Genomic DNA, 13,652 nt, shown 5'->3' with positions numbered 1-13,652 from the left:
GGGGGGGCGCCCGGTATTTTTAAAATTAGCGGTCATCAGCGGCTTGTGAGCCGCTGATGACAGCTATTAATTTAAAGGGGACAGTCTGCTGAACAGTTCTACTATAAGCTGATGGTCGCTAAAGCGACCATCAGCTTATAGTAGAACTGTAAATGCCAGGTCCGTACGACGTACTGAGCTGGCCAGCTGGAAGCACTTTTGTAGCTCCGTACGACGTACGTCCTTGGCAGCGAAAGGGTTAATATAAGCTTGTGGGCTGGTATTCCCATAGTGAGGGAGCCGCAAGACTACATGTCCTTCAGCCTGGGGGGAATGCTTTGAGAGGGGTTCCCCAAAAACCATGGAAGAGAAAAAACACCTAACTATCTCCTATGGGGGGCAGGTAGGTGCTTGTCATCTCCCTGATGAACTGGATTATGGGTTTATCGGTTCTTACCAGTTCATCAATGCATGCAGGCATAAATGAAGCATGTCAGTACAAACAATGAGACAAATATGAAAAAAATATTTTAATACTTCTAATTTTACTGGTATCAAGATTCCAGATTTCAGCAGGGTCTGCTTTAGTGGACCTAAACAAAAACTAAAATTGCAGAGGAGGAAGCACAGGATCCCCATCTTCCTGTCAGGCAGCCTGTATTGCTGGCTGCAGCCCTGGCTGGTGAAGGTTAATTCGCCTGTGTCTTGCTGGCTGCCGCACTAGTCTAGTCAGCTGTGGCTTAATTATTCTAACCACACACCCCCTGCTCTGGGATTGGCCTTGTTGCTGGTGGCACTTTTTGCTTGATAGTTCTTGCTATACAAGCCATGCTCTGTCCCTGCAAATCCTGTGCCTGCAAATCTTGTTTGTCTTAGGTTCTGACATTAGCCTGTACCTTGATTATGCAATGCTTTCTACCAGCCCTGACCTCAGCTTGTTCCCGGATTACTCTTTGCAACTGCCCATCCTGACCTGAGCCTGTGCCTGGATTATCTTTGCCAGCCGCCAGCCTTAGACCTCAGCTCGTTCCTGATTACTCTCTGGTACTGTCTTTCTACTTCGGTCCATACCTCAGTTCAGTAGCTTTGGCCAGCCTGTAGCATCACCTGATCAGAACATATAGTTTAAGTCCTGGGGGCATCTAAGTATCGGTAGGTGTGCTTGCCTTATGGTAACAGCGGCTTCTATAGGTGAAACAACTCATCACTATTTGCTCTGACAGTGTGCGCACACAGCTGGCCCTGATACTTCCCTGCTCAAACTCCAGTTTGAACAAAGACTGGGTTCCCACCACTGGCACAATTTTATATGCCCAAGGAACTCTGGGAGAGTATTCAATATAGTAAAAGCTGCCAAATTGCTTAGAGATCTGTGTCAAACCTCTATTAAAATAAAAGGCGCTAAAAAAACAGAAAAATCTGGCAAGGCATTCCCTGTGACATCACTGACCATATTGGACCAGTAACAATATACATGTTTTATTGCTTTGTGCAACTAAAGTGTGTGTGTGTCCTCATTGTAGAGATTTACCATCATTACCTATCTCTCCCCAGTAATGATTCAATATGCCACTGAGATAGATAGACAGACCGACAGACAGATATGTTAACCTGAAAGTGCTGAACCTTTTTTTTCTTAATTTTTTTTGAACATGCAATTTTTATTGAATTTTCAATGAATATACAGCAAGAGTGTTCAAAGTAATATAAGAGGATACAATTATTAGTATTAATGTAGGTACATACATATTAATCATTAATTCTTGTATATAGATTCAGTGCACTAAAGTATACACGAGTCAGTGTAACAGATTTACATCTCTTTCCGTGTACGTACCCATAGTAATAAGCTTAGAAGCAAAATCAACATCACAGTAACAGAACAGAACAAAGAGGAAACGATTAACACTACATGGAGTTTGAGAAAACATGTCAAGTAATATTGCTAAAACCTTCAGTAGCAGATGTGCCATTGTTCGGAGTCTACCAAGTTCGTGTGGGACAAATCGAATGTCAAGGGGTGTCTTGCAGGTGTGCAAGGATAGAAGCCTGAAAATTGTGCATGTGATTAGGAGGACATCATGGGTACGCGTTACACTATTGGTAACCCGGGGTTCCCTCTTGGCGTGACTAGAGTACATCCAGGGCCCCCAAGGATTTTGAGAGTTTGGCCTTAAGGTACCATAAAGATGTTTGAAAGCCCGACATGATGTCGCAAAGCTGGTCGGGGGGGTGTGTCTCAATGAGGAAGGGGGACCATGTGGAGAAGAAGCGTTCTATGCGCCTCTCCTCATTATGTGTGTCCACTTTGTCGAGAAGCATGAGCTTATGGAGGGTGGTTTGCAAGTCTTCTGTCGTGGGGGCTGTTGGTAGGAGCCAATTGGTCAGAATGTTTTTTTTCAAAGCCATTATGCAAAGGTGTTCCCAACGCGAGATGGGAGGGGCAGGGGAAGCAGGCCCATGGGCTATATCGTGTAGCAGGCACAGTATAGGATGGGGGTCCCGTGCTACGCCTGACAGGGAATTAATGTATGGTATTGTCTGAATCCATAATGAGTGTATCAGGGGGCATGACCAGATCAGATGTATGAAATCAGGGTGGTGTATGTTACATTTGGGGCAATGTTGTAGCCAATCTAGCGATGCGGAAGCCGGAGCAAAGTTGAAGGCGTAGTATGCCCGGTGGAGCAGTTTAAATTGGACCTCTCGCCATGATTAGGTAATTATGTCTTTTCTGATGTGTTGCCACCCCCTTAGTATGCTGTCAAAAGTGTCTTCCAATGGGCTGCCTATCAACTGGGCCCAAAGATGTACAAATGCGGGGATATGGTTGTCATTCTGTTGGTGAATGTCTCGAAGAACTAGATATAGGTTGGACAGAGACAATTTGTGCAGTGAGGGGGTCAGCAATCTATTGAAGACTTGAGAAGAATTATTCTGTATATGTAGCCGGTGAGTGTGTATGAAGTGTGAAAGTTGCGCGTATTGGAGGAAATGTGTGGGAGGAACATAAAATTTGGAAATAATGTCACTGAATTTTAAGCAGGAGCTTTTGGGTGTTAGTACGTCATGGATCTTATGGATACCAAGAGTATTCCAGGTTCGGAAATTCAGGGATTCGGCCCCCGCCAGAGATGAAGATAAAGGCATCCATGGGGATGTGGTGCCCGGTAGTTTTGTTAGCTTCCTGACTTCCCTCCATGTTATGACAGTGTCCTTGATGAGCACGTGGGACTTTACATGAGCTGGCAGGGAGGGCAGGGGGGAGTGAAGGATGCCCGTGAGGGACCATGGATGGGCCAATTGTTGTTCCAGTGGAGTATTAGAGTAAAAAGAAGTACCCAGTATCCAGTCCCTTATGTGTCTGAAGATACTGGCCAAATTGTAAAGCCTGATATTCGGCACATTCATACCCAAGTGGGATTTTGGACAGTGCATTTTTGCCAAGGCGATTCGTGACTTTTTGCCCCCCCCCCCCATATAAATTTGGCGAAGGTCGAATTTAGTAGTTTGATGTCTGAATGTTTGCGTAGTATGGGTAGGGTTTGTAAAGGGTATAGGAGTCAGTGAAAGCTGATCATGCTTATCAGCTGGCATCTTCCGGTCATGGATAGCGGTAAGTGTTGCCAAGAAGAAAGTTCCTGCACTATATTATTAATGACTGGGGTGAAGTTCAAAGCAAAGAGATCACATGTGTTACGGGGAATTTGGATGCCCAGATAGGATAACGCGCGTTTTCTGAGTTGGAGATTGTGAGAAGAGATGACAGACAACAGTGCGGGGTGACATTTAGTAGTGAGGGGCATTATTTCACTCTTATCTAAATTTATTTTAAGTCCAGAGAATGTGCCAATGTGAGATATGTGTCTCAAAATATTAGGGATCTGTATCTCTGGATCCGAGAGGACCAGCATGATGTCATCTGCGAAAAGCATGGATTTAAGCTCAATCGATCCTTTCCGCTATCCAGAGAATAGTGGGGTGGATTTGAGGGAGAGAGACAGGGGCTCAACAGCTATGTTAAATAGTAAGGGGGATAGTGGGCATCCCTGCCTTGTGCCTTTGTGTAACCTAAATGGGGGCAAGAGGGATGTGGAGGTGAAGATCCTAGTCTCAGGTGAAGAGTAGAGGGTGGAGATATAGTTGAGGAAGTTATCAGTAAATCCCATCTTAATCATTACTTTCTTAAGCCATTCCCAGCTAATACTGTCAAATGCCTTCTCGGTGTCCAAAGCTAACAGTGCCATTGGGTGAGAGGAGGCGTTTGACAGGCGGTAACCATCTAAAGCATATAGCACTTTTCGAATATTCATACCTGCAGATCTACCTGTTATGAAACCCGTCTGGTTTGACAGGCGGTAACCATCTAAAGCATATAGCACTTTTCGAATACTCATACCTGCAGATCTACCTGTTATGAAACCCATCTGGTTAGCATATACGATATTAGGCATTACAAGAGATAGACGTTTAGCCATAATCTTCGACAGGAATTTAGCATCCACATTTAACAATGAAATCGGGCAATAGGATCCTGGCAGTAGTGGGTCCTTCCCCTTTTTGGGCAGGAGGTGGATGTATGCTTCTTTAAACTTTGGGGGGTAGGTTCGTTCAAGCAGTATGTGCCGGAACAGGCCAAGCAGAGGCGGTGACACCTCCTCCAGCAGAATCTTATAGAATTCTGAGGAAAGGCCATCAGGGCCTGGCGCTTTGGAACAAGGGGCTGAGCGTATAGCTTCCTCTATTTCACTCGTGGTAATCTCTGAGTTTAAGATAAGTGTGTCTTCAGCAGACAGAGAGGGCAATGTTAGGGAATCTAGAAATAAAGTTCCATCTTCAATAGTGGAGTAGTCGTTACTATAGAGTTTCTTATAATAGTTGCAGAATATGTCAGAGATGGAGTTAGGGTCAGTGTGTACTTTGCCCTTACTGTCTGCTAGTTTTAGTATGTGGGAAGTAGGTAGGGTACCCTTGACCAAATTAGCCATGAGTTTCCCCGATTTGTTTCCAAATCTGAATAGTTCAACCGTCTTATAAGACCTAATGAGGTGATCATATTGGAGGATCCAGTGATCGCACCTCTGCTTAGCCTGTATCCATCTGGTCCTATCTAAGTCACATAGGGATCATTTAAAGCTAATGTAAGCCTCCCTAGCTTCAGAGCTGGAAGTAACATAGTGTTGGCGTGTAGCTTTCTTACGGGAGGAAACATATGCCAGGATCCTACCGCGCAATACGGCTTTGGCTGCTTCCCAAAACAGAATGGGGTTATCCAGGTGAATAGAATTGTGGGCAACATACTCTAACCACCATAATTTTAGATCAGCTCGAAAGGAGTCGTCTATCATCGACCCATGGTATTGGAGTCCCAAAAGGAATGGCTTCACCTAACGGTGGAATAGGAAAACTGGTGTTTTCCGGCTTTTCGGGAGGGCCCCGATTAACTCCTCCCCTCGGTGGCCAAGCAATGTAGGCATTAGAAGTAGTGATCAATCGTGACAGAAAAAATAGAAAAAAAATGCATTAAGGAAACAGTAACAAAGCAACAATAACAGGATCAAACCATGTGAATGACCTCCTTTTTTCCCAATGAGGGGTGCAGTTGGAGGGAACCATGTGTGACATCTCACAGCCTATGTCTGCACATGGAAACAATAGAAGCGTATAATCACGCAAGGGTAAAGTCTCGAAAGCCTGCTCTGTCCCATGAAGCAAGTGGGGTTAATTCAGATGAAAAGAAGTTACACACCAACCGCGGCTTTGGTTTACGTGTCATACCGTTAGAATCATGGTCACCGTGTGTTATGACGCTGAGCAAAACGAAGACATCAGCCCTGGAGACATTTCACCCCTCAAGCCTTTTTCTTCCTCGGGGGGCTCTTGGAGGGTGATACAAGGGATGGATCGGGTGAGGTCATCAGGAATGTCTTGGCCTTGTCAGCGGAGAGGAATGATTCTGTGGTGCCCAGTGGAGTGGAGATACGTACAATAGCTGGATATGCCAATGTGAACTTGATAACACCCTCCACCAGTAGGCGGCATACCTTTGAGAACCACTTTCGTTGTTTAGTAAGAGCCACCGAATAATCGGCAAAAAGCAGCAGCTTTTGGCCCTCTACCACCAAGGTCCGTTGTGACCGAAAGGCCTGCAGGAATTGCTTGCGATCTGCAAAATCTAGATATCTCACTATCACTGGTTTGGGCCTTTCAGTTTCCCTCTGCATGCCCACTCTGTGAGCCCTTTCAACTCTGCATGGGGCGGAGGCCCAGGGCCTTCAGTATGGCAGTAGAGCATAGATGGATGAGGTCTGTGTAGGGGGCCGATTCCGGGAGGCCTATGACCCGCAGATTGTTTATCCTTGATCTGTTTTCGAGGTCATCGACCTTTTCTAATAGCTGGTGGATGGAGGACTTAGCGTGCTCAAAGGATCGTTGAGCATTGTGTACTCTATCTTCCAGATCGCTCACTCTGTGTTCCGCCGCTTGAATGCGGTGAGCGTGGGAATCGAGTGTGGTCTTAAGAGGGCCTATATGTTGTTGGATCAAATTTTCATGTCGTCGGCTTTCAGGTATTCCGCGACTGCTGCAGCTATACCTTGGTGGTCGGAGCTAAGTGTGTGTGAGTGAGAGGGTTCACCTTCGTCAGCGCCGTCAGACGAGATCAGCATGCCGTCTTCGTCCACCATCTTGGATGGGTCCGGTCCGTCTGCCGCAGGGGGTAATATGGCTTGTTTCGGCTGGTTCGGACGAGACACAAACTTGTCCATGTGTGTGGAGGCAGTATTCCTGTTCGTCCAGGCGATTTGCAATGAGATAGAGAGCCGGGCGGTGTGTTTGGTGCTGTAACGGGACGGAGCGGTGCTGCACATGTCTATCTCATTGGGCGCCGGAACCGGAAGTCCCTTTTTATTTCTTTAAATATAATAATCTGCAAGTTGCCAATTAGCATTTTCTCAGGAGCACCTTGCCTTTGACTAGCTGTTACATGTTAAATTCTCAAGTTATTTTTTTAATTGGTTTTAATATGCATACCTTGTTTTATAAATAGATATTAAAATGTTATAAAGTTAGCACATGATACTACATATTTTATCTTTGTGTCATTTCATCAGATGTGGTAAAGACTTGCAACTTTTTCGCACATCTAATTAAAAGTTAATGTGCTTTTATTGAGCACTGCAATTACTGAAAGTTACCCAGGACAGTTATCACTGCATTCAACTCTTTGTAAACACATTATTTGCAAACTGCTGCTTCCAGCACTTGATTTACCTATATACAACTTATTTTAAAGGGAGCCTGCACTGAATCACTTATTCAGTATAACAGATCATATTTTTTCTTACCCATAAATTTAGAGAAAAGTAGATTTACTTTGTGCAGGAGTCCTTGAGGGTATAACAGGAAGCAGTTTGTGCAGGAGAGTAGTGTGGAAGGGTATGACAGTGGGCAGTATGTGAAGGAGGGGAATGTATAGGGTATGACAGTGGAAGTGTGTGCAGGAGAGGAGTGCGGAGGATATGACAGTGGGCAATATGTGCAGGAGAGATGGGCAGAGGGTATGACAGCAGATGGTATGTGCAGGAAAGGATTGTGGATGGCAGAGGCGGCTCTCTAATTAGGCGTGTTAGGCGGTCGCCTAAGGCCTCGCGCTTACGAGGGCCTCGCGGCCGCCTAACTCGCCTCTGCAGATTCACCTCACCTGGCGAGTCCGTCGCTGGCCAAAAGGGAGCTGCAACAATTTCCAAGCGGGCAGAATGCGGCGCCCGCGGCCTCTGCAAATCCCCGCTCCTCCCCATCTGCCACTGCGGGCCTAGCGGGGAGAATGGGGTGCCGGGCACAGCCTCCGGACAAGCCCTGCCCCCTCCACATCTGCCACTGTGGGGAGAATGGGGTGTCCACAGCTTTAGGACAAGCCCCGCCCCCTCCCCATCGGCCACTGCAGTGTCGACAGAACACCGGCCTCGCGGGGGGAATGGGGTGCCCGCAGCCTCCACACAAGTTCCGCCCCCCCCCATCTGCCACTGCCTCACAGGGAGAATAGGGTGCCAGCAGCACCACTTCATTCTCTCCGGTGCTGCGGTGCTATTGACTTCAATGCACCGTCACGCCCTAAAACAAAGTGAGCTGGTCAAGTTGTGTTCCAGAGGCTGAATGCACTGGAATGCACTCTTTATAGTGTGACTGGTCCCTTATTGTTTACATCTGCTGCTAACAATATTCCATGTAAAAAATCCAAAAGAACAGATAAAAAGGAGGACAGAAGCGCTACTGCCATGGGATGACCGAGTGTAAACTGAAAAGACAAAATAAAGGCAACTGACAACTTACCATGAAGTGAGAGCTGACGCGATGTTATCGACGAAAGGTGGATAGTGTCAATAGTGTGAATGGTGTGCGCTCTCAGAAGTGTGTGAACTGATACTGGGAAAGGCGAGCAGGTGGGGGGATTGGTCACTGCTGTTGTGGCTGGGGAGGGCACAGTGACATTCGAAGCCTGGGTCGAAGTGTAGTATGTTGCTGGGGTCTTGGATGGAAGGGGACCGCTGGTGGCAGTAGGAACAGAACAATGCCGGCTACCTGATACTGTCGGGGCTGCTGGGGGGCGGGGGTGTAAGGTCCGGATGGTGTGCGATGAAGGGCTGCCTGTGGGAGTGCTGTCGGCGGCTGACAATAATGTTCAGTACGGGCATGAGCGCTGAGTAGATCGGAGGTGGGTGGGCAGGGAGCCCACTCAGGCGCGCAGGGTCACGGACATGTGGCAAGTGTCACAGAGGTGGAACTGGTGGCGTTTGCGGCGGCCTTGGAATGGACACTGCGAGCGGGGGAGCCAGGAGGGCCAGTGAAGGCGGTGAGACTCCAACGCTCCATGGCATGAGCAGGACGCCTGAGACAACGAGCGGTGTGTCGGGGGAGAAAGAGCAAGTCTTCTTTTTCAAGCCGGGATGTGAGCCTCCCGCCTCCATTCCCGACTCACACCTGCTCGCCTTTCCCAGTATCAGTTCACACACTTCTGAGAGCGCACACCATTCACACTATTGAAGGATCACAACCTATCCACCTTTCGTTGATGACATTGCGTCATCTCTCACTTCATGGTAAGTTGTCAGTTGCCTTTATTTTGTCTTTTCAGTTTACACTCGGTCATCCCATGGCAGTAGCGCTTCTGTCCTCCTTTTTATCTGTTCTTTTTGATTAACGTCGGACACCCCAGTCCGCACTAAAAAGAAGCTGCACACCTAACACTAAATTCCACACCCATACGCCCTTACCCTTCGTGCAGCGCTATATCAGGGGACAACTCTCCTAACTTTTCATGTAAAAAATCCGGCTGCCCAATACCAGTGAGCAAATGCTTCTGTGCTGTCACATATAACGCATGCCATGCCACCCCATAGTGTGTGGTAGGAAAGCAGGATTCATTGCGTTCTTTACTACTGAACTGTGTGTTTTGTTTCTGCCCTCTGTGCGATCCTTACTTCTGCTCTCTGTGCGTTCCTTACTTCTGCTCACTGTGCGTTCATTACTTCTGCCCTCTGCGTGTTCCTTACTTCTGACCTCTGGGACTGAGAGGAGATCAAAGAGAGATTGTGTACCGAACTCCCATTTGATCTCCTGTCACAGAGCAGCCGTGCCGGTCCCGGCCGCATCGGGCACAGCGGATCTCAGGACCGGCAAGGCAGTGACACCTGCTCCTATACAATTGGTCGGGCATCTCTAGAGACGCACGATCGATTGAATGTAAAGCTCCCGGCCGAGTGGATTGGAGGACGAGTGGATATTTCAAGCCCTGATTATTGGTGTAGGTGGGGGCCTTCACGTTTTGAGTTTCGCCTAAGGCCTCACAAAGTCTAGAGCTGCCTCTGGTGGATGGTATAAGGTGGATGGTGGTGCTGGCATAAAACATAATGTGAATGGGCAGGAAGGGGATGCCAGAGAAGCTCCTATAAACAATAGTGGATGAGAAAGGGAAGGATCTGACAGAGAACATGTAGAGTGGGAGGGTGAAGGGGAATCCAGAGAACTTTACATTGGGGGCTGTCTGCAAACACAGCTAAGAATGTGCATTTTTGGATCATGAGAGAGGTACCCAAGCTTTTCCGCAACATTCATTCCAAAAGTGAAAAGGAAAGCTAAATGTATCTTCACAATGGCTCCGAGCGCCAACAATCATCCCATGTTCAAGGGCTGTTAAATCGCGTTGTTTACCCATAGCGTCAGAAAAAAATTACTTCTACTGTCGTGATAAACAACCTGCTTCCCTATTTATGATGGTCTGGCCCTCTAGCAACTTCAGCGTGAAATTATAGCTAATTTGACTACAAACGTCAGGTGGTCAAAATAATCTGGCCACTCAGTGTATATATATGCTAAATGTTTACAATAAAAAGTACAAGTAATCTAAAGGGTTTTAGGTAATCTACTGTGTCAAAATTTAGCCTTCATTTCCTAACCCTAAATTATTTTAATTATAATAAATAGATGCATAATCAACCCAAAAGCAATAAGTTAGATATGAAGCTTGTATAAATTACAGGTAAGCTTTCATACAAATGTTTTATTCAAATTTACACCTATAAGTAAATGGTTAAAATGTTAGAAAGTGTTTTTAGTGCATTGGAGTAACTGATGTGACTTCAGTTGACATGAATTTCTAAAAGATAGACATGGGTATTAAAGCATGTATTGTAAAGAAAAAATATGAAGAAAGCAGTTGGAAAAAATCCCCAGTGAATTGAAAGTCAGATTTACGTTATACTATAGCCAGAGACCCAACCGTATGGGTTATGCTAAAAAAAAACAACAAAGCAAATATATATATATCCCCCAGTGGGATCAGTATGCTAACAAACAAACTGTGCAGATGTTACAGGATCGTTATTCTGTTATGCAACTTCCAATATAAAAAAACTGTAGTGAATAATGTAAACACTTTAAAACAGAAAAAGTTGCAGTTGTAGAGATGATCTTAAATAGGTCAATATATACATTTTATGTTTTTCATGCATTTAACTCTGGTAGATAAAGTGACACATTTGTTTTCAGTTCTCGAAGAAGCATTGCCGTCACATCACCATTAAAGCTGGTTATTTTTAGATTTAATAGAATATCTTCTACACATTTGGACACATTGCCGTGCAGGAACATTCTGTACTACAGCATAGCTTTCATATTATAATATTAGAATATACAGATATATATATATATAGATATATAGATATATATATATATATATAGATATATATATATCTATATATCTATATATATACACACACACACACACTGTATTATGAAGCTGACAGCTTTTTCCTCCATAATTCACCTGCCTCCCCTGACAGCACGTCCCTGGTAATGACAGTTCAGCATCCCCTGGTTACCTGGTAACCAGGGGACGCTGAACTGTCATTACACACTGGGAACTCGGCGGAGCCACCGTGATATCAGATCACAGCATTAGCATTAGCTCCCTGTTATCTGCTGATTCCCCTGATATGTTTTTTTTCTATTAGTTGGACAGCTGCAGCAGGCTGTCGTCACAGTAAAGAAATACAAAAAAACTAATAGCATAGGAATGAATAGCTAGGCTGCTATTGGCCATTTCAAATTGGAATAGCCAATAGTAGGCTGGCTATTGCACCCGCCTACTACTGCTGTCAATCAGCAGAGGTGGACCTGAAGTTCTCCATTAGAAATGGCCAATAGCAGCCTAGCTATTCATTCTTATGCTATTTGTTGTTTTTTTATTTCTTTACTCTGACAGCAGATTGCAACAGCTGTCAAAATAATTTTTTTTTAAAACATAGCAGGGGAATCAATAATCAAACAGGATCTGAGTGTTCTGGTAGATAAGAGATTTAATGCAAGCTCAAGCTGCAGTGTTTAAAGCAAGCTAAATACTTTCTTGTATTAAATGAAGTATAGACTGCAAAAAGAGAGAGTAAGAGAGAGAACACAATCTTGCCCCTGCCCAAAGTAGTAGTTAGACCTCAAGTAGGATATACACTACAGTTTTAGGCACTAGTTCATAAAAAGGATTTTGGGAACTGGACAGAATGCAGAAAAGGGCAACTAAACTGAAAAGAGGTATGGAGGACCTATGTGGAAAGATTAGCTGAACTGAATGTATTCTCCCTTGAGAAGAGGGCTTTAAGAGGTTATATGATTACCCTGTGTAAATACATACTGTAAATGGTCCTTATTGTGAACTTGGTGCAAATGTATTTAACCTTAGGTCCATTACAAAGAACAAGTGGGCACTCTTTGCATCCAGAGGATGAGCAATATGTGCAGTTAAACCGCTGCATATGGAAAGACTTCTTCACAATAGGAACTGTGAAAATATGTAATTGACTCCAGAAACTAGTTCCAGCAAGCTCAGTTGATTGTTTTTTATTTTTCCTAAATGCACAGAAATAAAATGGTCTATTAAAATTTAAAAGTAATAACACCAAACATGTTGATCCAGGGAATATCCATTTGCCTTAGGGGATCAGGAAGGAATTGTTTTTCTGCTCTTTGAACAAATTAGACCATCCTTTATAAGGGTTTATTGCCTTTCTCTGGATCAACTGTGGGTATGGGGTTTGATATATGCAGGTGTAAAATGTATTTATTATTATGTTTTAATTGTGTGACCTCAATAGACTTGTGTCTTTTTTAAACCTCACCAACTATGTAACTATGCTACTGATACATACAAATTCATAGAATGATCATACATATTCCAGCTGAACAGCTAAAATATTTCACACAGACTGACTGCATGACTTAGCCAAATTGTTTTCCATAATTTTATCAAACTGGTAAATAGTATGCTTTTTCTGTTAAGAATAAATTATAAGCAATGTTTTATATTTTATTCTCAGCCTCACGCTGTGATGGCCAGTTTCTATTAACTAGGGACTCTGGAGAATTTCAGTCTCAAAATTATCCAGAAAATTATACACCAGACTTATTTTGTCGCTGGATAATAAGGTATGTGCAATTTAATCTTTAGAAATTATTGTCGCTTATTTAAAAAATAATAATAATTGTTTTTTATATGTGAGAAGCAATTTGATTAAGAAGTTGACAGGCAATTCTGATTTAACCAGCTTGCCTGCTTTTTTTTAAAGGGTAAATGTACTTTTATTATAGTTTCCTAAAAGGCAGGATCTCCCTTTCACAGCAAGTTCCCCATTTACTTGTGCTCACTTAATTGTAACCTTTACTGTAGGGCTGCTGGGTGCCATACAATCTCTTCATAGAAAGTTTCTTGGTTAGTCTGCACATGTGCAGTAGATTTCCTCTTTGCTCCTATGGGAAGCTTGTTGATTGTTGAGGTCAACAGTTTAGTTCCCATAGGAAATCTAATGCACATGTGGAAACCAGTGAGACTGCTTTGGCTGTGCCTTTTTTTGCTGGTTGTTCATGGGATTGCTCAGTACTTGGGGAAGAGACAAGTTTTTGTTTATTGTGCACAGGGTTTTATTTTCCTATAAGACTTCCTATAGCAACTTGAACTGTATAGTTAGTGAGAGAAAGGATAGGATTAGACATGCCAAGGTGCTAGGTGTCATCCTTTGGAACTCGGACCCACATCCAATCACTATCCAAATCCTGCCGCCTTCACCTTCATAACATCTCCAAAATATGCCCCTTCCTCACCAATGAAACCGCAAAGTTACTCATCC

The 13,652-nt window shown here is 44.3% G+C and overlaps 1 protein-coding gene across 1 annotated transcript in view; it reads left to right on the top strand.

Annotated features, from left to right (window-relative positions):
- Positions 1 to 13,652, top strand: part of TMPRSS15 (transmembrane protease, serine 15) — a 229,782-nt gene that overhangs the window by 47,860 nt on the left and 168,270 nt on the right. Inside the window, exon 6 of the mRNA XM_018556698.1 lies at positions 12,846 to 12,954. Within this exon, the coding sequence (XP_018412200.1) occupies positions 12,846 to 12,954 (109 nt within the window). The remainder of the gene's footprint in view (positions 1 to 12,845; positions 12,955 to 13,652) is intronic.

The sequence above is a fragment of the Nanorana parkeri genome, unplaced genomic scaffold (genome assembly GCF_000935625.1).
Source record: "Nanorana parkeri isolate BGI_ZX_2015 unplaced genomic scaffold, ASM93562v1 scaffold248, whole genome shotgun sequence".
NCBI lineage: Eukaryota > Metazoa > Chordata > Amphibia > Anura > Dicroglossidae > Nanorana > Nanorana parkeri.
The sequence above is the reverse complement of the archived record's forward strand: the minus strand, read 5'-3'. Positions and strand labels throughout refer to the sequence as shown.